Source organism: Oncorhynchus tshawytscha, linkage group LG20 (genome assembly GCF_018296145.1).
Source record: "Oncorhynchus tshawytscha isolate Ot180627B linkage group LG20, Otsh_v2.0, whole genome shotgun sequence".
Classification (NCBI taxonomy): domain Eukaryota; kingdom Metazoa; phylum Chordata; class Actinopteri; order Salmoniformes; family Salmonidae; genus Oncorhynchus; species Oncorhynchus tshawytscha.
In genome coordinates this window covers 40,352,326-40,376,021 of record NC_056448.1, presented here as the reverse complement: position 1 = coordinate 40,376,021, position 23,696 = coordinate 40,352,326, and the positions used below count along the sequence as shown (strand labels likewise).

The following is a 23,696-nucleotide window of genomic DNA, read 5'->3' as shown; positions in this document are numbered from 1 at the left end:
ACAGGCTACAAAAGGAAGACCCAGCCGTAATCTGTCCAACGATGCCTCTGTACCAGACAAAATTAATGCATTTTATATAAGCTTCAACAATAACAACACCATGCCTTGCGTGAGGGCCCCCACTGACCCAGAGGACTGGGTGATCTCACTCTCCGAGGCCGCCGCGAGTAAGGTCTTTAATCAGGTCAACACTCGCAAGCCCGAACGGGATTCCAGGGCGCATTCTCAGAGCATGCACAGAACATCTGGCAGGCATATTCACAGTCATTTTCAACCTCTCCTTGTCCCAGTCTGTAATCCCCATTTGTCTTCAGCTGACTACGATCATTCCTGTTCCCAAGAACTCCAAGGCTTCACGCCACAATGACTACCGCCCCGTAACACACATCTATAATCATGAAGTGCTTTGAAAGTCTGGTTATGACACACATCAACTACATCTCAGACACCCTAGACCCATTTGAATTTGCATACCTCCCCAAAAGATCCATAGACTACGCAATCTCAAATGCACTCCACATTGCCCTCCCACCTAGATCAGAGGAATACCTATGTGAGAATGCTGCTCATTGACTACAGCTCAGCGTTCAACACCATTGTCCCCACTAAGCTCGTCACCAAGCTTTAAACCCTGTGACTGAACATCTCTCTCTGCAACTGGATCCTGGACTTCCTGATGGGCCGACCCCAGGTGGTAAGGGTAGGCAACATCACCTCCACCACGCTGACTCTCAACCAGGGGGCCCCACAGGGGTGTGTGCTTAGTCCCCTCCTGTATTCCCTGTTCACCCACGACGTGGCCACTCACAACACCATCGTCATGTTTGCTGACGACACGATGGTGGTAGGCCTGATCACCGGCGACAATGAGACCGCCTACAGGGAGGAGATCAGTGGCCTGTCAGGGTGGTGCTGGGACAACAATTTATCCCTCAATGTCAGTAAAACCAAGGAGCAAATTGTGGATTGACGGAAACGGGAAGGAAAGCACACCCCTATCCACATCGACGGAGCTGCAGTGGAGTGGGTTGAGAGATTCAAGTTGTGTCCAAATCACCAAGGATTTAATACACACACGAGGTGTCGTGAAGAATTCGCGAAAGCGCCTCTTCCCCATCAGGAGGTTGAAAAGGTTTGGCATGAAAAAAATCTTAACAAAGTACTACAGCTGCAACATTTGACTGGCTGCATCACCGCTTGGTATGCAAATAGCACCGCCCTCGACCGCATGGCACAGCACCGCCCTCGACCGCATGGCACTACAGAGGGTGGAGCCGACAGCCCAGGAATCACTGGGGCCGAGCTCCCTGCCATCCAGGACCTCTATTTCAGGCAGTATGAAAGGCCTGGAAAATCGTTAAAGACTCCAGCCACCCAAGCCATAGACTGTTCTCTCTGCTTCCGCATGGCAAGCATTACCGGTGTATCAAGTCTGACACCAACAGGCTCCTGAACAACTTCTATCCCCAAGCCATAACACTGCTAAATAGCTAACAAAATGGCTACACAATCTGAGTTGACCGTTGTATTTTATTTTTGCACTGTCTCTATGCACACGCACACACACTTTATTTGTTCACACACACATACCATGCACACACAGGTATACTGACTCAACCCACTCACATACAATCATCATATACGCTACTGCTACTCTATTTATCAAATATCCTGATGCCTAGTCACCTTACCCCATACATATCTACCTCTATCACTCCAGTATCCCTGCACATCAAATCAAATCAAATCATTGTAAATATGTTACTGGAACTGACTGACCCTGTATATAGTATACTTACTTACTTTATCGTGTTCTTTTTTATTTTTCTTTATTGTGTTTTTGTTCTACGTTATGTTATTTTTACTACTACATTGATATTGATTACTGCATTGTTGGGTTTAGAGCATTTCACTGTACTTGTGCACGTGACATTAAAACTTAAAACATATTAGTGACTACCACTCAATACATTACATTTTAGTCATTTAGCAGATGCTCTTAACCAGAGCAATTAGGGTTAAGTGCCTTGCTCAATGGCACGTCAACAGATTTTTCATCTAGTTGGCTCGGGAATTCGAACCAGCAACATTTCAGTTACTGGCCCAACGCTCAGTTATTACCACTCAGTACATAGGCAGTCACTACCACTCAGTACATACAGTAGGCAGTCACTACCACTCAGTACATAGGCAGTCACTACCACTCAGTACATACAGTAGGCAGTCACTACCACTCAGTACATACAGTAGGCAGTCACTACCACTCAGTACATAGGCAGTCACTACCACTCAGTACATACAGTAGGCAGTGACTACCACTCAGTACATACAGTAGGCAGTCACTACCACTCAGTACATACAGTAGGCAGTCACTACCACTCAGTACATACAGTAGGCAGTGACTACCACTCAGTACATACAGTAGGCAGCCACTACCACTCAGTACATACAGTAGGCAGTCACTACCACTCAGTACATACAGTAGGCAGTGACTACCACTCAGTACATACAGTAGGCAGTGACTACCACTCAGTACATACAGTAGGCAGTGACTACCACTCAGTACATACAGTAGGCAGTCACTACCACTCAGTACATACAGTAGGCAGTCACTACCACTCAGTACATACAGTAGGCAGTCACTACCACTCAGTACATACAGTAGGCAGTCACAACCACTCAGTACATACAGTAGGCAGTCACTACCACTCAGTACATAGGCAGTCACTACCACTCAGTACATACAGTAGGCAGTCACTACCACTCAGTACATACAGTAGGCAGTCACTACCACTCAGTACATACAGTAGGCAGTCACTACCACTCAGTACATACAGTAGGCAGTGACTACCGGTGTTGGGGAAGCTACTCTGAAATCATAGTTTACCAAACTACCAATTACTGCACACTGGAAGAAGTTATACTAAGCTATACTAAAGCTACCTTTAAGAGAAATACTGTATAGTTTACTTAACTAAAGCTACCCTTAAGATAAATACTGTATAGTTTACTTAACTAAAGCTACCCTTAAGATACATACTGTATAGTTTACTTAACTAAAGCTACTTTGAAAAAGTAGTTCACCACATCCAAGTTACTTTGTGATATGTAAATCTGAAATGTCAGACTACAAATTACAAGAACAGGTCACTCTGGAGTCAGATGTTAAACAGAATGTGTAATTTAGCCTAATAAACACAACAAATATGTTTCAAGTGAGAATTAGGAAGGTTTGATAATGAAAAAGAAAGGAAATTCTTGCGTACTTCACCCATATAGTAGTGTGCAGTTCCAGTAGTTAGCTACTCCGCTACACGATTTGAATTGAGTTCAACTACCACCAAGTTACTGCTAAATGTAGTTACATTACTAGTTGAACTACATATAGTTCACTACTCCCCAACACGGGTGACAATGTGTGGCTCAGTTGGTAGAGCATAGTGCTTGCAACATCAGGGTTGTGTGTCGATTCCCACAGGGGACTAGTATGAAAATGTGTGCACTCACCACTGCATGTCACTCTGGATAAGAGTGTCTGCTTAATGGTAACCAATGTATAACTAATGCTGTACATTACAGTCACTTCCAGATGTTTTTATTTGTCAAACCAATTTTTTTAAATATTGTACTCTTTCTTTTTCTCTTTCTCTCTCTCTTTTTTTTCTCTCTCTCTCTCTCGCTCGCTGAGCTGAGCTCATAGAGAGATGAAGGAGCTCCCTGCCAGGCTCCTAGATGCTGGGTTACGTAATTCACTTATTCCAACGTGTCTCCCTGGTGTATAGGAGCTGCAGCATCCCTCTCAGGCAGTCAGAATACGTGCTCAGAATGCTTCACATTTTGCCATGGGTGTGTGTTTTTTAGCCCACCCCGAATCAACAAAGCCTCTGAATCTAACCTCTAAACATATTCATATAACACAATTAATATTTATCATTAGTCAAGCCTAGTAGAAATGGTTTGTTTTAAAATATCGATATTAATATACAAATTAAAATATAATTAAAATATAGTCATGTTCAGTATTATTGTTTACTGATGAAATAAAGGGGAAGGAGTTCTTAGAGCGCTTCTTGTGAAATCCCAGACATCCTGATTCCAGACTGCCTGATTCCAGACTGCCTGATCCCAGACTGCCTGATCCCAGACTGCCTGATCCCAGACTGCCTGATCCCAGACTGCCTGATCCCAGACTGCCAGATCCCAGACTGCCTGATCCCAGACTGCCTTTCTCACCTCCCCTCCCTTCATATCAATAGAGCTGTTTTGGAGAGCGAGAGCTAAAGTGCTTTGGGGTCTTGTTAAATGAAATATTCAGACAGAAATGTGGAGTTCTTCAGCATAACCAACGCCTCATGGAGACGGAGACATATTGATTTGTAAAGAGATGCCCTGAGGCTGAGGCTTGGATGAAGCTTTTAAAATGGATGATTTATGAATGGTTTTTCCAATAGAACTCCTTTCCTCCGTTCAACTTCACTTTGATTTGGATGGGATTCTGTTTTGCTTGTGTGTGTGTGGGTGTGGGTGTGGGTGTTTGTGCGAGAGTGAGAGAGAGCAAGTGTGCGTGCGTGCGTGCATGCGTGTGTGTGTGTGTGTGTGTGTTTGTGTGTGTCTATAGTACGTATCTGTTTGAGCTCTCACATATATAATTGTGTGTGACGTGTGTATTTTCCTGTTCCCATGAACCGCCCCAGATCTCAGATAGATGGCGATTGCTCCACCCTCCGTTCATATCCCAGAGCCTGGCGTGCCGGTTCATAAATAAACCCAACTGCATGATGGTCCAACGGAGGATTTTCCCCTCTCGCCAGCAGAAAAACAACATTAGCAAAACCGCCAACCTAGCAAAATATATCAAAGCAGTCTGGATTAGGTGGGGGAGGATTCAAACTTGGGAGCTGTTGGGCTCATAGAACTCATGAGATGTTTTGTCAATTTGCACGCGCTCCAAGCTTTTTTCACAGAACTAGTCTGTGTCCCTGTCCTACAACATTGGGCACTGTTTTTCGTGTTGGCCATGTCTAGAAACGTGTTGGCCTTGTCTAGAAACGTGTTGGCCTTGTCTAGAAATGTGTTGGCCCCGTCAAGAAATGTGTTGGCCCTGTCTAGAAATTTGTTGGCCCTGTCTAGAAATGTGTTGGCCTTGTCTAGAAACGTGTTGGCTTTGTTTAGAAATGTGTTGGCCTTGTCTAGAAATGTGTTGGCCTTGTCTAGAAATGTGTTGGCCCTGTCAAGAAATGTGTTGGCCCTGTCTAGAAATGTGTTGGCCTTGTCTAGAAACGTGTTGGCCCTGTCAAGAAATGTGTTGGCCCTGTCTAGAAATGTGTTGGCCCTGTCTAGAAATGTGTTGGCCTTGTCTAGAAATGTGTTGGCCCTGTCAAGAAATGTGTTGGCCCTGTCTAGAAATGTGTTGGCCTTGTCTAGAAACGTGTTGGCCCTGTCTAGAAACGTGTTGGCCCTGTCTAGAAACGTGTTGGCTTTGTTTAGAAATGTGTTGTCCTTGTTTAGAAACATGTTGGCCTTGTCTAGAAATGTGTTGGCCTTGTCTAGAAATGTGTTGGCCTTGTCTAGAAATGTGTTGGCCTTGTCTAGAAATGTGTTGGCCTTGTCTAGAAATGTGTTGTCCCTTTCTAGAAATGTGTTGGCCTTGTTTAGAGACATGTTGGCCTTGTCTAGAATCATGTTGGCCCTGTTTAGAAACAACATCTAGCCTCTACCCACTTGTTTAGCTCTGATTTATTGGACAAGTGTAAGCAATACGGCAAAATTTCACAAGGATATCTGAGGGCAAGCTGGTGCTACTACCATAGGCCCTAATTTGTATATCCATGTGTTTCAAATCTACATGTAGTTCCTAGGGTAAGTTCCTACAGTGAAGGGTTAGTTCCTACAGCGAAGGGTTAGTTTCTAGGGCTAGTTCCTACAGTGAAGCGTTAGTTCCTAGGGTTGGTTCCTAGGGTTAGTTCCTACAGTGAAGGGTTAGTTCCTAGGGTTAGTTCCTAGGGTTAGTTCCTACAGTGAAGGGTTAGTTCCTACAGCGAAGGGTTAGTTCCTAGGGTTAGTTCCTACAGTGAAGGCTTAGTTTCTAGGGTTAGTTCCTACAGCAAAGGGTTAGTTCCTACAGGAAAGCATTAGTTTCTACAGCGACGGGTTAGTTCCTAGGGTTAGTTCCTAGGGTTAGTTCCTACAGCGAAGGGTTAGTTCCTACAGTGAAGGGTTAGTTCCTAGGGTTAGTTCCTAGAGCGAAGGGTTAGTTCCTACAGCGAAGGGTTAGTTCCTAGGGTTAGTTCCTACAGCGAAGGGTTAGTTCCTAGGGTTAGTTCCTACAGCGAAGGGTTAGCTCCTAGGGTTAGTTCCTACAGAAAAGGGTTAGTTCCTACAGCGAAGGGTTAGCTCCTAGGGTTAGTTCCTACAGAAAAGGGTTAGTTCCTACAGCGAAGGGTTAGCTCCTAGGGTTAGTTCCTACAGAAAAGGGTTAATTCCTACAGCGAAGGGTTAGTTCCTAGGGTTAGTTCCTACAGGGAAGGGTTAGTTCCTTGCGGGAAGGGTTAAGGTTAGTTCCTAGGGCAAGGGTTAGTTCCTAGGGGGAAGGGTTAAGGTTAGTTCCTAGGGGTTAGGGTTAGTTCCTAGGGCGAGGGGTTAGGGTTAGTTCTTAGGGCGAGGGTTAGGGTTCGTTCCTAGGGCGAAGGGTTAGTTCCTAGGGCGAAGGGTTAGTTCCTAGGGGATAGGGTTAGAGTTAGTTCCTAGGGCGAAGGGTTAGTTCCTAGGGGATAGGGTTAGAGTTAGTTCCTAGTGCAAAGGGTTAGGGGCTAGGGTTCGTTCCTAGGGCAAGGATTAGTATTCGTTCCTAAGACGAAGGGTTAGCTCCTAGGGTGAAGGGTTAGGGTTAGTTCCTAGGGCGAGGGTTAGTGTTCGTTCCTAGGGCGAAGGGTTAGCTCCTAGGGTGAAGGGTTAGTTCCTAGGGCGAAGGATTAGTTCCTAGGGGTTAGGGTTAGAGTTAGTTCCTAGGGCAAAGGGTTAGGGGCTAGGGTTAGTTCCTAGGGTGAGGGGTTTGTGTTAGTTCCTCTGGGGAAAGGGTTAGTTCCTAGGGCGAAAGTTCAGGTTTAGTTCTCCTGTTTCTATATACAGTGGGGCAAAAAAGTATTTAGTCAGCCACCAATTGTGCAAGTTCTCCCACTTAAAAAGATGAGAGGCCTGTAATTTTCATCATAGGTACACTTCAACTATGACAGACAAAATGAGGGAAAAAAATCCAGAAAATCACATTGTAGGATTTTTAATGAATTTATTTGCAAATGATGGTGGAAAATAAGTATTTGGTCACCTACAAACAAGCAACATTTCTGGCTCTCACAGACCCGTAACTTCTTCTTTAAGAGGCTCCTCTGTCCTCCACTCGTTACCTGTATTAATGGCACCTGTTTGAACTTGTTATCAGTATAGGCAAGTCAGTTAAGAACAAATTCTTATTTGCAATGATGGCCTAGGAACAGTGGGTTAACTGCCTTGTTCAGGGGCAGATCGACCAATTTTGACCTTGTCAGCTCAGGGATTCAATCTAGCAACCTTCCGGTTACTAGTCCAATGCTCTAACCACTAGTCTACCTGCCACCCCATATCTGTCACTGTCTTATTTCCAGGTGTCTCTATTATGGTGCTCTAACCAGAGGGACATGAAGTGAATGGCCCTGATAAAGTCCCTCAGTGAGAGATGGCTCTAACCAGAGGGACATAAAGTGAATGGCCCTGATAAAGTCCCTCAGTGAGAGATGGCTCTAACCAGAGGGACATGAAGTGAATGGCCCTGATAAAGTCCCTCAATGAGAGAGTAGATGTCTCATTTTCTAAACCAGTGCTGTAAGAGACACTAAATAACACTGGAATGGTCCAGTGTGTTTTCAGTGACTGGACAGTGGGACAGAGAGCAGAGCTGAATGATTCATGTGGGCTGAGCAGGGACTTCCTGTGTGTGTGTCTGTGTTTGTGTGTGTGCGTGTGTTTGTGTATTATTGTCAGTGCACCTGCGCTTGTGTGCGTGTGTCTGCCCGTACATATGTGTGTGTGTGTGTCAACTTAATTATCTTCTCTGTGTATAAATGATGCAACGCTAAACTCCCACACCAGAGATGGGAGATAGAGGGAGTCGGCATGCATTACTGCACCATATACCACAGGGGCCTAGCTCTATGTAATGTCACTCTCCAATCCATATCAATACTGCCAGATGTGCTGTCACCTCTTTTGGCCTTAAGAAAAGCAACTCCTGCTCTAAACTCTATGTCAGTGTTTCCCAACCCTGGTCCTCCAGTACCCCCAACCCTGGTCTTCCAGTACTGGAGGAGCAGGGTTGGGGTACTGTTGGGGGTACTGGAGGACCAGGGTTGGTGTACTTTTGGGGGTACTGGAGGACCAGGGTTGGGGTACTGAAGGACAAGGGTTGGTGTACTGTTGGGGGTACTGGAGGACCAGGGTTGGTGTACTGTTGGGTTACTGAAGGACCAGGGTTGGTGTACTGTTGGGTTACTGAAGGACCAGGGTTGGTGTACTGTTGGGGTACTGAAGGACCAGGGTTGGGGTACTGTTGGGGTACTGGAGGACCAGGGTTGGTGTACTGTTGGGGTACTGGAGGACCAGGGTTGGTGTACTGTTGGGGGTACTGGAGGACCAGGGTTGGTGTACTGTTGGGGGTACTGGAGGACCAGGGTTGGGGTACTGTTGGGTTACTGAAGGACCAGGGTTGGTGTACTGTTGGGGTACTGAAGGACCAGGGTTGGGGTACTGTTGGGGTACTGAAGGACCAGGGTTGGTGTACTGTTGGGGTACTGAAGGACCAGGGTTGGGGTACTGTTGGGGTACTGAAGGACCAGGGTTGGGGTACTGAAGGACCAGGGTTGGGGTACTGAAGCACCAGGGTTGGGGTACTGGAGGACCAGGGTTGGTGTACTGTTGGGGTACTGGAGGACCAGGGTTGGTGTACTGTTGGGGTACTGGAGGACCAGGGTTGGTGTACTGTTGGGGGTACTGGAGGACCAGGGTTGGGGTACTGTTGGGTTACTGAAGGACCAGGGTTGGTGTACTGTTGGGGTACTGAAGGACCAGGGTTGGGGTACTGTTGGGGTACTGAAGGACCAGGGTTGGTGTACTGTTGGGGTACTGAAGGACCAGGGTTGGTGTACTGTTGGGGTACTGAAGGACCAGGGTTGGGGTACTGTTGGGGTACTGAAGGACCAGGGTTGGGGTACTGAAGGACCAGGGTTGGGGTACTGAAGGACCAGGGTTGGGGTACTGTTGGGGTACTGGAGGACCAGGGTTGGGGTACTGAAGCACCAGGGTTGGGGTACTGAAGGACCAGGGTTGGGGTACTGAAGCACCAGGGTTGGGGTACTGTTGGGGTACTGAAGGACCAGGGTTGGGGTACTGAAGGACTAGGGTTGGGGTACTGGAGGACCATGCTTAGGAAACATTGCTCTAAGGAAGCACATGCTAGAAAAGGTTACATTGTAAAGCAGTGAAGGTTGATTCCTTTTGTTAGTGTTGTAAAGCAGTGAAGGTTGATTCCTTTTGTTAGTGTTGTAAAACAGTGAAGGTTGATTCCTTTTGTTAGTGTTGTAAAGCAGTGAAGGTTGATTCCTTTTGTTAGTGTTGTAAAACAGTGAAGGTTGATTCCTTTTGTTAGTGTTGTAAAACAGTGAAGGTTGATTCCTTTTGTTAGTGTTGTAAAGCAGTGAAGGTTGATTCCTTTTGTTAGTGTTGTAAAGCAGTGAAGGTTGATTCCTTTTGTTAGTGTTGTAAAGCAGTGAAGGTTGATTCCTTTTGTTAGTGTTGTAAAGCAGTGAAGGTTGATTCATTTTGTTAGTGTTGTAAAGCAGTGAAGGTTGATTCATTTTGTTAGTGTTGTAAAGCAGTGAAGGTTGATTCCTTTTGTTAGTGTTGTAAAACAGTGAAGGTTGATTCATTTTGTTAGTGTTGTAAAGCAGTGAAGGTTATTTTAGTAGCTTTGTAATACAGTGAATGCTGAATTATTTTAAATGCATTGCATTGTAATGCAATGGTTGATTTATTTGTAATGCATTGTAAAACAGTGAACCTGATTTATTTTAGTCTGAGCATTAGAGTATAGTGCTGTAAAGTGGAAAGAAACAGCTTTACATTTTTTAGTTATGTTTTTATTGTTAAAGTGTGTGTGTGTGTGTGTGTGTGTGTGTGTGCACGCATGTTTTCTTAAGGTTTTTTGTACTTTAGTTTGGCGTTGGAGGTGTAATGTTTAGCCAAACCCTAACCTCTTCCAGTTTGTCCCAGGGTCTTACAGGGGAACAAAATCAAATATATGGAACAAATAACTTACTTAAGGCTATTGAGTTTGAACATCATTAGAGCTACATCATCATCTGATCATGAAATGTATCCACGGGAGCTATTGATTTGCAGTCTACTGTACCAAAACTGCTCATTGGAACATTTCCGTCATTGGAGATCATTACAATTTCGGGCCTGATTGCTTATGGGAAAAGTTCTGAAATGAGATATTATAGCTTCTTGCGATGTCATAATGGAAGCTACCAATGTTGTAGTCATTCTAAGCGTTGTACCTATACATTTTTTCCAGTTCGATTGTGATAGTTCATATCAGCTCCTCTTGAGGTTAAAAACCTACACATTAAGAACATACTGATATTGTTCCACTCTTTACCTATATGATTACGGCAACTGATTCCTCTCAAAAGATCACCGTGTATAGTTTTGGCAGTCAATAAGTACTGGCTTGAAATGGACGACTCACTTGTGTTGTGGTCCAATTCTCTAACATGGCCTTATCTCCTTTTACCTCGTCCTGTATCCCCATACCCACCGATAGATGAGATGAATGGATGGGTCTCTACTGTATTACTTTAACATATTTATCTACTGCAGATGAGTGGGAATAGATGAACAAGTGATGAGGAAAGGAGGCTGTTGAAGAGATTTGGGCCTCAGCTCCCAGTGTCACTCTGGTCATCTGTCTCTTTCCCACTGACGCCATGTAGTGTGGAATCCAGACGGCTTTGTTGATTGGATACTTGGCACGGCTCTGGCTCCTCCCATGAGGATTCTGGGAGTCGGATTTTGGGGGAAGTTTTCGAGCATAATAAATATGTCTGCCATTGGGGAAATTTGATAGCCGTCTAAGGCTGAAACGGTTCTGTCTGCCGGGTTCTAAACCAGTCTCTCTTGACGGTAACAAACCATGTTGTTGTTATAGTGTAGCTCTCAGACCAAGACATTCTTACTGTTCACACAGATGGTTTGTTTTTGGCTAGTTATTATGTTATTGCCCTCAAAGCTTGTCAGTCCAAATTGAATGGATACCGCATTGAGTAGACACTGCAACTAAACTGAAAGTGGATCTGTTTTTTGTTGATGTTTCATTTTTTTACTCCAGTCAGTCCCAGTCCTCTAATTAAGCAATAATGCTCGAGGGGGTGTGGTATATGGCTAATATACCACAGCTAAGGGCTTTTCTTAGGACACAGTCCATAGCCGTCGTATATTGGCCATATATCACAAACCCCTGAGGTGCCTTATTGCTATTATAAACTGGTTACCAACGTAATTAGAGCAGTAAAAATGAATGTTTTGTCATACCCATGGTATACAGTCTGATTTACCACAGCTTTCAGCCAATCAGCATTCAGGGCTGGAACCACCCAGTTTGTAATATGTGCTGTTTATTGGGTAGGATAGATAGAGGGGGAAAAAGGTAGAGTTACTAAAATAGCAGTGGGCAGGATGAATGTGTTCCGGAGGCAGCGGCTAAGACCACTAGACCTATCTTTTAATCTGTCTCCAGCCTCTAACCAATCCTTCTACCATAACAATTGACTGGATAATAAGGGTAAAGAAATCAAATGGGCAATGTAGGCCAGGTCCCCTTGGAGTGTCAGTAGAGACCCAAAGTGAAGTGACCCTAATGTAGGTCACTCACATGTAGAGTAACGACTGGTGAGTCAATATCACCCCTGCAGGGCTTGCACGCAAGACGGGCGCTGATGACAAAAGTCCACTGAAACTGTTATCCATGACGTTTTCCTGATGTGTTATGGTTCCCCGAGCGGAAGGGGGACTGAGATGATTGAGTGAAGATAATCAGATGATTTTAGGGGGAGAATGGTAGAGATGGTCTACAAAAGGTCTCCAGTTAGCATGTTGTATTTGTCAGTAACACCTAACCAGTAAGACATATGATAGGAAATGAACAAGGATAAGAGTCAAGTACAGTGGGGAGAACAAGTATTTGATAACCTGCAAAATTGGCAGTGTTTCCTACTTACAAAGCATGTAGAGGTCTGTAATTTTTATCATAGGTACACTTCATCTGTGAGAGACGGAATCTAAAACAAAAATGCAGAAAATCACATTGTATGATTTTTAAGTAATTAATTTGCATTTTATTGCATGACATAAGTATTTGATCACCTACCAACCAGTAAGAATTCCAGCTCTCACAGACCTGTTAGTTTTTCTTTAAGAAGCCCTCCTGTTCTCCACTCACCTGTATTTAACTGCACCTGTTTGAACTCGACACCTGTTCACACACTCAGAGTCAGAGTCACCCATAGTCATAGTTACCCATAACCACCAGTACTCATAGCCACAGTCACCCATAGCCACCGGTAGTCATAGCCACAGTCACCGGTAGCCACAGAGGCAAGTCAAATGTCACTAGGGTCTGGACCTTGTCCTCACCCATTCATAATGCATGCAGTGTGGGTTGCTAGCAAGTCACTACTTCTCCTTAGCGTTATCTATTGATTAAGGGCCTGTGTCCCGGCCCCTCGGGAGGGATTGATGTGGTGCTGCTAATGTGTGGTAGACAACTCCATTATTCATGATTCCACTGGCCATTTGAGCATGTGGTGAAACACTATGCACAGCTTTTACATGTACCTATATTTTGGATGATTGTCAGTGGTGCGCAGTGGTAGACCTCAAGACGACTGTCAAGTAACACCTTACCGCGACTGTATGTTGGCCAATGGTGGCCCTCTAGTTGATATGAAGACGTGTGCCAGGTTATTGGGCATAGAACCATTTATCAGTTTATTCAGGACCATGCAACATTACCCAACATTCAAATAGAAATGTATACTGTTTCTAGAACAGCTGTTAATCTGTCATGCAGAGTATGTAATAGTCAGCTCTGTTTAAAGTTATCTACAGTGCCTTCGTGAAGTATTCAGACCCCTTGACTTTTTCCACATTGATAGGTTACAGCCTTATTCTAAAGTGGATTAAATAAAAACAATCCTCAGCAATCTGCACACAATACCAGATAATGAAAAAGCAAAAATAGGTTTAGAATCTTTTGCAAATGTATTTGTATATAAATAAGTGTAAGTATTCAGACCCTTTGCTATGAGACTCGAAATTGAGCTTAGGTGCATCTTGTTTCCATTGATCATCCTTGAGATGTTTCAACAACTTGGAGTCCACCTGTGGTAGATTCAATTGATGGGGCATGATTTGGAAAGGCACACACCTGTCTCTAAGGCCCCACAGTCGACAGTGCATGTCAGAGCAAAAACCAAGTCATGAGGTCGAAGGAACTGTCCATAGAGCCCCGAGACCGGATTGTGTTGAGGCACAGATCTGGGGAAGGGTACCAAAATATTTCTGCAGCATTGAAGGCCCCCAAAACAGTGGTGGCCTCAATTATCCTTAAATGGAAGACTCCTCCTAGTGCTGGCCACCCGGCCAAAATGAGCAATCTGGAGAGAAGGGCCTTGGTCAGTGAGGTGACCAAGAAGCCGATGGGCACTCTGGAAGTGCTCTAGAGTTCCTCCGAGAACCTTCCAGAAGGACAACCATCTCTGCAGCACTCCACCAATCAGGCTTTTATGGTAGAGTGGCCAGACAGAAGCCACTCCTCAGTTAAAAGGCACATGACGGCCCGCTTGGAGTTTGCCAAAAGGCACCTAAAGACTCTCAGACCATGAAAAACAAGATTCTCTGGTCTGATGAAACCAAGATTGAACTACAGTGAAGCATGGTGGTGGCAGCATCATGCTGTGGGGGTGTTTTTCAGCGGCAGAGACTGGGAGACTAGTCAGGATCGAGGCAAAGCGGAACGGAGCAAAGTACAGAGATCCTTGATGAAAACCTGCTCCAGGGTGCTCAGGACCTCCGACTGGGGCAAAGTTTCACCTTCCAACAGGACAATGACCCACAGCCAATGCAACGCAGGAGTGGCTTCGGGACAAGTCTCTAAATGTCCTTGAGTGGCCCAGCCAGAGCCCGAACCTGATCAAAAATCTCTAGAGAGACGTGAAAATAGCTGTGCAGTAATGCTCCCCATCCAACCTGACTGAGCTTGAGAGGATATCAAATCTTATTGGTCCCATACACATGGTTAGCAGATGTTAATGCGAGTGTAGAGAAATGCTTGTGCTTCTAGTACCTACAGTGCAGTAATATCTAACAATTCTCCAACAACTACCTAATACACACAAATCTAAAGGCATGATTGAGAATATGTACATATAAGTATATGGATGAGCAGCATAGGCAAGGTGAGGTAGATACTGTACTTTATACTATGTACCCTCCCTGACTAGCACCAAAAGCTCAGCCTTTAGGGCTTTCTCAGGGACGAAGAGTCCATAATGGTCTGCTACAGCGCAAAACCACCAACCGAACAACAGAGGGCGCACCAATAAACTGGGAGACTGCTGAGGCAGCCATTTTGGACACAGCAGCCTACTTAACACGCAAACTAAACCAGTCATCCAAACTCACAATCTACCACCACACCTCAATCACCAATCAGAGAGCGGCGGGGTCCGGTGGGTTTAATGGATCCCGGATGAGTCCCCATTATGTTACTCATGCCTCTTGGAGAGAACGCAACACCCTGCTACACTTAACTCCCCGTGGAGTGAAAGAGGTATGTGACTGTAGGTGCGAGTAAGGAGGACTGAAAAATAATTTTACATTAACAGGGCATTTATTCCTTCACATGGTAATTTGGGGAAAAGGTGCTGGATGGAACCAAAGCAAAGAAAGTTAAAGAGCCCCCTCTCCTACCATAGCTACCCACTACTTATCTATTCTTAACACCACCTAGCGCACTAACCAAAATACAGGGGGTGGTCCGCCCAGGTCTTACGTAGTGTGCATAGACAGAGTACATACTAAGTGCCTTCCCCTCCCCCCCAGGAACAAAAAACAGAATTACTAACGTAAGTAATCCATTTAAATAATCAAAAACAGTCCTTGTGACAAAAACATACCTCAGCAGAACCAGTTACAAAAAACTTTATAAGTCTGAGCAACAACCAACACAGGCCATCAAAGACACGCTCTCTGAGCAACAACCAACACAGGCCATCAAAGACACGCTCTCTGAGCAACAACCAACACAGGCCATCAAAGACACGCTCTCTGAGCAACCGCCAACACAGGCCATCAAAGACACGCTCTCTGAGCAACCGCCAACACAGGCCATCAAAGACACGCTCTCTGGCCAGCACACCGCCAACACAGGCCATCAAAGACACGCTCTCTGAGCAACCGCCAACACAGGCCATCAAAGACACGCTCTCTGAGCAACCGCCAACACAGGCCATCAAAGACACGCTCTCTGAGCAACCGCCAACACAGGCCATCAAAGACACGCTCAACCGCCAACACAGGCCATCAAAGACACGCTCTCTGAGCAACCGCCAACACAGGCCATCAAAGACACGCTCAACCGCCTGAGCAACACGCCAACACAGGCCATCAAAGACACGCTCTCTGAGCAACCGCCAACACAGGCCATCAAAGACACGCCATCAAAGACACGCTCTGAGCAACCGCCAACACAGGCCATCAAAGACACGCTCTCTGAGCAACAGCCAACACAGGCCATCAAAGACACGCTCTCTGAGCAACCACCAACACAGGCCATCAAAGACACGCTCTCTGAGCAACAACCAACACAGGCCATCAAAGACACGCTCTCTGAGCAACAACCAACACAGGCCATCAAAGACACGCTCTCTGAGCAACAACCAACACAGGCCATCAAAGACACGCTCTCTGAGCAACAACCAACACAGGCCATCAAAGACACGCTCTCTGAGCACCAACCAACACAGGCCATCAAAGACACTCTCTCTGAGCACCAACCAACACAGGACATAACCATCAACTCTCTTTGAGCAAAGGAACACTGGCTTTTATACAGCTGGAGAAGGAGTCTGTAATTGCAGACAGCTGTATCCCCTGACGAGAGGGCGGGGTCAGCTCCAATCTGCAATGGGGCCGACCAATCAGCTGCTTGAGGGAATCCAGGAAGCCATTTCCTGAAATACGCACAAACACATATAAACGCACAACACAGAAACTGGGGAACGTAACAATGTGATATGAGTAATAGAGATATATACAGTAAACATGATCAAAGTTGCAATATTTAAAGTGGCATTGTTTAATTAAAGTGACTTGTGATCCGTTTATTAAAAAGTGGCCAGTGATTGGGTCTCAATGTAGGCAGCAGCCTCTCTGAGTTAGTGATTGCTGTTTAGAAGTCTGATGGCCATGAGATAGAGGCTGTTTTTCATTCTCTTGGTCCCAGCTTTGATGCACCTGTACTGACAAAGCCTTCTGGAGAGTAACGGTGTGAACAGGCTCAGTTGGTTGTTGTCCTTGATGATTTTTTTGGCCATTTGTGACATCAGGTGCTGTAGGTGTCATGGAGGGCAGGTAGTTTGCCCCCAGTGATGTGTTGTGCAGACTGCACCACCCTCTGGAGAGCCTTGAGGTTGAGGGTGGTGCAGATGCCGTACCAGGTTCAAAACCAGGCTGTATCACAACTGGCTCTGATTGGGAGTCCCATAGGGCGGCACACAATTGGCCCAGCGTCGCCGGTGTAGGCTGTCATTGTAAATAAGAATTTGTTCTTAACTGACTTGCCTTGTTTAATAAAGGTTAAATAAAACATTTAAAAAATACCCAAGAAGTCTTGAGGCTGTAATTGCTGCCAAAGGTGCTTCAACAAAGTACTGAGTAAAAGGTCTGAATACTTACGTGATATTTCATTGTAATTTTTTTTTTTAAATAAACATTTATTTTAAAGAATCTAAAAAACTGTTTTTGCTTTGTCATTAGGGGGTATTGTGTGTAGATTGACGAGGAAAAACAACAATATAATCAATTTTAGAATAAGGCTGAAACCAAACAAAATGTGGAAATAGTCAATGGGTCTGAATTCTTTCCGAAGGCACTGTAGATAACTTAAAACAGAGCTGACTATTACATACTCTGCATGAATATGACCACATTATAAAGCACCCTGATACAGTCATATCATTTTTTGCATTGTGTGTACTGCGGCCCCTCATGCCACAGTCAGCCTCACGTGACATGTAATCTTCCCATTTCACCCTGCAGTCCCCGAAGTGTATCTGACAAGCTCCCTCTGCAGACACCCTTGGCCTTTCCACAGGGCCTGGCACCATTACATAAGCACAGAACAGGGCTATTTATACACAACCATGTCTGGGAGACCTCAGAGCAGGGGAAGGTAGATGGAAGATGAGGGAGTGAAGTGGAGACTGAAGGGGGAATTGGGATAAACCGTGGTCCACTGCATCTAAAGGGGAAAGGGAAAAGGGGAATACCTCGTCAGTTGTCCAGCTGAATGAATTCAACTGAAATGTGTCTTCCACATTTAACCCAACCTGAATCAGAGTGGTGTGGTGGGGCTGCCTTAATCTTCATCCACGTCTTCGGCACCCAGGGACAGTGGGTGGTTAACTGCCTTGCTCAGGGGCAGAACGACAGATGTTTACCTTGTCAGCTCGGGGATTCGATCCAGCAACCTAAGAAGGCTTGTCTATGTTCAATGTCTTAACTAGGCTGGATGGTACCCAAAATGAGCAATGGCCAAGGAGTCAATGGCCAAGGAGTCAATGGCCAAGGAGTCACACTCTTGCATACATGCACGCACACATGCACACATGCACACACACACACACACACACACACACACACACACACACACACACACACACACACACACACACACACACACACACACACACACACACACACACACACACACTCTCTCTCTCTCTCTCTCTCTCTCTCTCTCTCTCTCACACACACACACACACTGTGTAACAGTCTGAGGAAACACAGAAGTCTCAATTGTACATCATGATGTAATTGCTGAATAAAATGTAACCATAAGACATTTCACTTTGATAAGGATCTATATCAATCAATCAAGTTTAGCAGAACAAGGAAAAACAATTGCACATTTCAGTAGTTAGATAACCCTTCATTCTGTAACTGGACAATTCATTGTTCTATCTCCTTTACAGATTTTTACCTTGTCAGCTTGGGGATTTGATCCAGCAACCTTTCAGTTACTGGCCCAATGCTCTAACCAGTAGGCTACCTGCTGCCCCTTAGCTTAGATTCTAAGAAACCTGACAGGTTAAAGTATGACCCTGACATATGACATAGCCACAAACTACTGTTGCAGTAGAGTAGCTGGTACACTCTGGTACACCAGGCGGGACAGTGAGAGGACCTACTCTGTTACACAAAGGCAGGACCAGGACCTACTCTGTTACACCAAGCGGGACAGGGAAGGGACCTACTCTGTTACACCAAGCGGGACAGGGACAGGACCTACTCTGTTCCACCAGGCGGGACAGGGACCTACTCTGTTAGGCGGGACAGGGAAGGGACCTACTCTGGTACACCAGGCGGGACAGGGAGAGGACCTACTCTGTTACACAAAGGCGGGACAGGACCAGGACCTACTCTGTTCTACCAAGCGGGACAGGGAAGGGACCTACTCTGTTACACCAGGCGGGACAGCGACGGGACCTACTCTGTTACACTAGGTGGGCCAGAACAGGACCTACTTTGTTACACTAGGTGGGACAGGGACAGGACTTACTATGTTACACCAGGCGGGACAGGGACGGGACCTACTCTGTTACACTAGGCGGGACAGGACCTACTATGTTACACCAGGCGGGACAGGGACAGGACCTACTTTGTTACACCAAAGCCAACTGCTGCTACTGTGTTGGCAAGACCACCTCTCCCTGTAGAGATCTAGCTGCCAGCCTTGTCTCCAGGGACAAGGCTGCATCCAAAAGGGACTGGTCAAAAGTAGAGCACTGTTACACCAGGCGGGACAGGGACGGGACCTACTCTGTTACACCAGGCGGGACAGGGACCTCTGGGTAACATTTGGGATGCTGACTGAGATTCAGGGAAGCATTGCAAACATTCTGGAATCAAACTAAATACATGTGGCCCCACCGGAGAGTGTGGGATCAGGGTGAGAGTCGGATGGTGTGTGTGTTTATGTTTGGTGTTGCCTGGGGACTGATGGGGTAGGTTTGGTTAGAACCGGTTCCTGCTCTGGCTAGGCTACTCAATGCTCTGTGTTCTTCCCCTCTGTCCAGACAGGAGCTGTTATGTTAGGCATGCAGGCTAATGCACAAAGCACAGGAGGAGACAGAGAATATCCCCAGCCCTAGTTCTGATGATTGAATATGTCACAAGAACACATACACACACACACTGACACATGCCAACACACACTGACACATTCACTTGCATGCACACTCAAACTGAACTCGTACGCACACAGATACACCTATTTAAATGGACTCAGACACACACACACACACACACACACACACACACACACACACACACACACACACACACACACACACACACACACACACACACACACACACACACACACACACACACACACACACACACACACACACACACACACACTGAAAGCTGTCCACCCTCTCATTTTATCATCAGCTTTGACACTCCCATTATTAATAAATTCAACCAAGCATTAAGAAGCATTTGCTTACACACAAATGTATAAGTTTATTATCCTAGCCTGTTGGACAGATGGCTAAGGAACCACACCCTTTCGAATGTTATCAGAATATTCTCCATGGTTTAACAACATGATTACTCTATCGCTGTAAAGACAGTCCACTAACAAGACATTGAGCGTTGGTGTTTTAACACAGCTAGGGCACACGGTCATCTGAAGTAGCTATGGACGTTAGGTCAGGGCTGGAAAAGTCCCTCCCGATCCGTAGCCCTAGAGGAGACGGAGGAGGGAAATTAAACGAGCATGTGACATCACCACATCTCCACAGCCTCAGAAAAAACAGAAAAAAAAACAGCATTGAGGCGAAACCATCTCTGTGTTCCGCTGTGAATATCTGTTCCAGTGAAATGTTAATGACGCGTAAAATCTTGAAAGGAAGCGGATTGCCATGTCTAATCAATGTGTTGAAACCCCGTAGCTCGTGCTGCAATCCTCTGAAGACGCCTAAATAATCATGTCTACACTATGCTGTACTTTTGATGGTCCAGGGTCTGTAGTTAAAGGTGCTCTGTGGGACATAAAATGAGTCATTCCGTATAAAAAGACCACGTACTGTAGCAATTCAAAAACACAGCATAAGACGCAGCTGTTGCTGTGGTTGCAATTTCGATCTCAGTGCTTTGCCCGATGCAATTCGGGCCTGGGCATACAGTATCTTGTGCCAACGCCAAACTGTCTGTACTCTGTGGCCAAAGGATTTGTGTGTCTGTGCCCCTCTCATATTTTCCCCCATAAACCGAAACTGCCTTTTTTAAAGGTGGATACCTTTTTTATGACCTAGGCTTTTATATCATACGACAATTTATAAATCACACACTGCCATGATGAAAGTCTGTTGTTGTTCTATGGAAAAAACACACTACTAGATCGCTTAACCCACTCTCACTGACATTATATGGCTGTGTGTTCTGAAAGAAGCCTTCATAGATCATATTCAGACAGATATTTATCCATCCACATTGAGACTGGATAACTTTTCATGATATATTTCAGGCTTTACCTTGAAACATGCTCTAACTTGTCTGCATCATGGGTCATTCCTTAAGACAGGCATCACTGCAAAGTTGCCTGTTTACTATTTCCTCCCTGTCCTAAAATGGCATGAACAAAGCATGGTTGGGGCACCACCAGGGTCATCCTGGGGTGTCGCTGCAAAAGAACCAAGCGAGGTTCAGTTCAGACTATAGTAAATAGAGAGATAGAGAGATATAGCTAGAGGTGCATTCCTGACAGTAAAGGAGATGATGGAGGGAGAGGCAAATGTAATAATGGAAATGCATAATGGACGATAAGAGATTGGAATGTGAAGAGATGTTAAGTTGATGGAAGAATGCTCATTTGTTTTGGAAGAAGGGCTGGACTTGTACCTCTCTTGAACATTTCAACATTTTTAAACGGACAGTCTTATATTAATCGGTTTTATATCAAAATTCCTCTAGTTTTTATGACCTTTTGTTGTTTTAAATAGGTTTCTCCGTTATTTGTGCTTTATTTATCTGTCTTTAGCTTAGTTGAATATGTATACACTCTTAGAAACAAATGGTTCCAAAAGGGTTCTTTGGCTGTCCCTATAGGAGAACCCTTTTTGGTTCCAGGTAGAACCCTTTTGGGTTCCATGTAGGTTTTACGTGGAACCAAAAGGGTTCTACCTGCAACCAAAAAGGGTTCTTCAAAGGGTTCTCCTATTGGGACAGCCAAGAACCCTCTTAGGTTCTAGATATAAACTTTTTTTAAAGAGTGTACCTGTTAGTTAGATTTATACTTAATACCTGGTTGAATACCAGTTAGTTGATAATTTCATCAGTTAAGTGATATTCAAACATGTATTATATACAAGACTAACTAACATGTATAGATATTTAAACAGGTTAAACAAGTCAGTTGAAACACACCAACAGCAGCCAGTCTAATCAGCTGTCATTCCAAATAGCCTCTCTCAGACACCTGAAAAGCTGCCTGTAGGGATCTCCCCTAAAGAGGCCCCCTCTGACTGACGATTCCACCAACATTCAGACACACACTCCCTCAGTCTCACACTCACAGCCACTCTGCTGCAGACGGGAGCCGGCTCTGCAGCGCAGCGAGAGATCGAGAGAGGGAGAGAGAGAGAGAGAGATTCTCTGGGCCCAGACAAAGACAGACAGGCATCCTGCTATGGATTAAGAGGACCTGACATACAGCTGGATTGTGGAGTCTTACAGAGAGAGGGAGAAAGAGAGTTGTTTTGTGCGGGAGAGGCGTTTGTTTTGTGTGGGGTGTTGTTTGTGTGTGGTGTGAGACAACGTGTGCTGTGTCTGTATATGTGTCTGAGTGTGTCCTGCATCTGTGTGAGAGTCAGTGTGTGCATCAGTCCCTGTGTGTGTGTGTTTATCCTGCACATACTACCAGGAATAGAGTGGGTCTCTCTTGCTCGGTGTCCCCCCGCGTGGGCTCTCCTCCTGGGTGTTGCTAGACATACAACTCCCCCGGCTGGTTCTAGGTCTGGCCGTATGACCAGGGAAGGAAAGCCAGTCCAGAGAACCAACAGGACATCACAGACCAGGCACAGTTTCTTCAGATGACACCTGGCATACCTCTACCACCACCACCATGGAGGTATCTTACCTAGACATTATATACCTCTACCACCATCAGCCAGGCTGCAATACAAAAACGAAGATACTGAAAGTTCACTCCTGATCACTTGCCATTTGCTAGTTTTTTTGTATGTTCATACTGCCTTTGTGGCTTGAACTGGGATTGGGTGTACATTAAATTGCCTGACAGCTTTACTATACACATTGAAAATATCCATTGCAGGAAGAATGTGTTTTAGATATTTTTGGAGAGAAGCGCAGCTCTCCCTAGCAACTCTATCCGTCTGACTGGTTGGGTTTTTCTCTCCACCCGTTCGGTCCACCCATCCATCAGGGAGCGAGAGAACATTAATCAAGCTGTTGACGCTAAGAGGATCAATAACATGAGCAGTTAGCTATGACCCCTGGCTGACCATGAGCAGTTAGCTACCATCCCTGGGCCTCCACGGATCATTGACATCACAGGAGGTTGTGATCAACCAGGAAGAGAAAAGCTGACCTGCAGTTTTCTTGACATGGCACCAACGTGGAAAATGACCCGTGGATTTAAGGTTAGAGTGGAATCCTCACCTTTCACTTGGAGGAAAAGGAACGTTGTTCCTCCACTCAGATGAAGCCTCAAAAAGTGTTAATTTCCTTGGGTGGATGAGAGGGATGAAGTGATTGAGGAAGAGATAGCGACTGAGAGAGAGAGGAGAGGTAGAATTCTCTGGGGGGAATCCAGCGATGAGACGTTCACGATGAAGACCACGGCAATGTGCCGGAATGAGTTTGATGTCCTAGTTGGAAGTCTTCCCAGGAAAAGGAGAGACAGATGTTCTCCTTTTGTTGTACTATTGCAGAATATCCTTCTAACAGTTAAAGAGAGAGACAGGGGATTTCCTGACTTGACTGGTTTCTGGTAGACTTTTCTGTGGAGTTTGTTTTTCAGGAGGGTATTGAAAGATCCTTACATGCCTGAGTATTGACACATTCGCCTTAACCACTGAACCCTGGACAAATATTTACCATGGTGTTGTGCCACTGGGCACAGACGTCAGTTCAACGTGTAGTTTTTATTTACATTTGGCTGAGTTGTCAATTATTGTAAATTCAACATGAAATCAACAAAAAATATCACCATGTCAATGGATTAAGGTTAAAGGTGAAGAAAAGCCCTTACGATGATGACTCTCTGCAAATCCAATGAGTTTTCCATGTTAATTCAA

At 45.3% G+C, this 23,696-nt stretch overlaps 1 protein-coding gene across 8 annotated transcripts in view; it reads left to right on the top strand.

Moving 5' to 3' along the window:
* Positions 1–23,696, top strand: part of LOC112236036 (cAMP-specific 3',5'-cyclic phosphodiesterase 4D-like) — a 372,033-nt gene that overhangs the window by 198,357 nt on the left and 149,980 nt on the right. Inside the window, exon 1 of one of the 8 annotated variants that reach the window (XM_042302650.1) lies at positions 21,940–23,696. This exon is cut by the window's right edge and continues 398 nt beyond it. The exons of 5 other annotated variants lie outside the window; for them this stretch is intronic. Coding sequence is in view for 1 of the 3 variants with exons in the window: in XM_042302653.1 (XP_042158587.1) it covers positions 22,470–22,507 (38 nt within the window). In the remaining 2 variants the exon portion in view is untranslated. Of the gene's footprint in view, positions 1–21,939 lie in introns of those variants that run through there. 2 more of the 8 variants (XM_042302653.1, XM_042302655.1) reach the window with 2 other exon arrangements.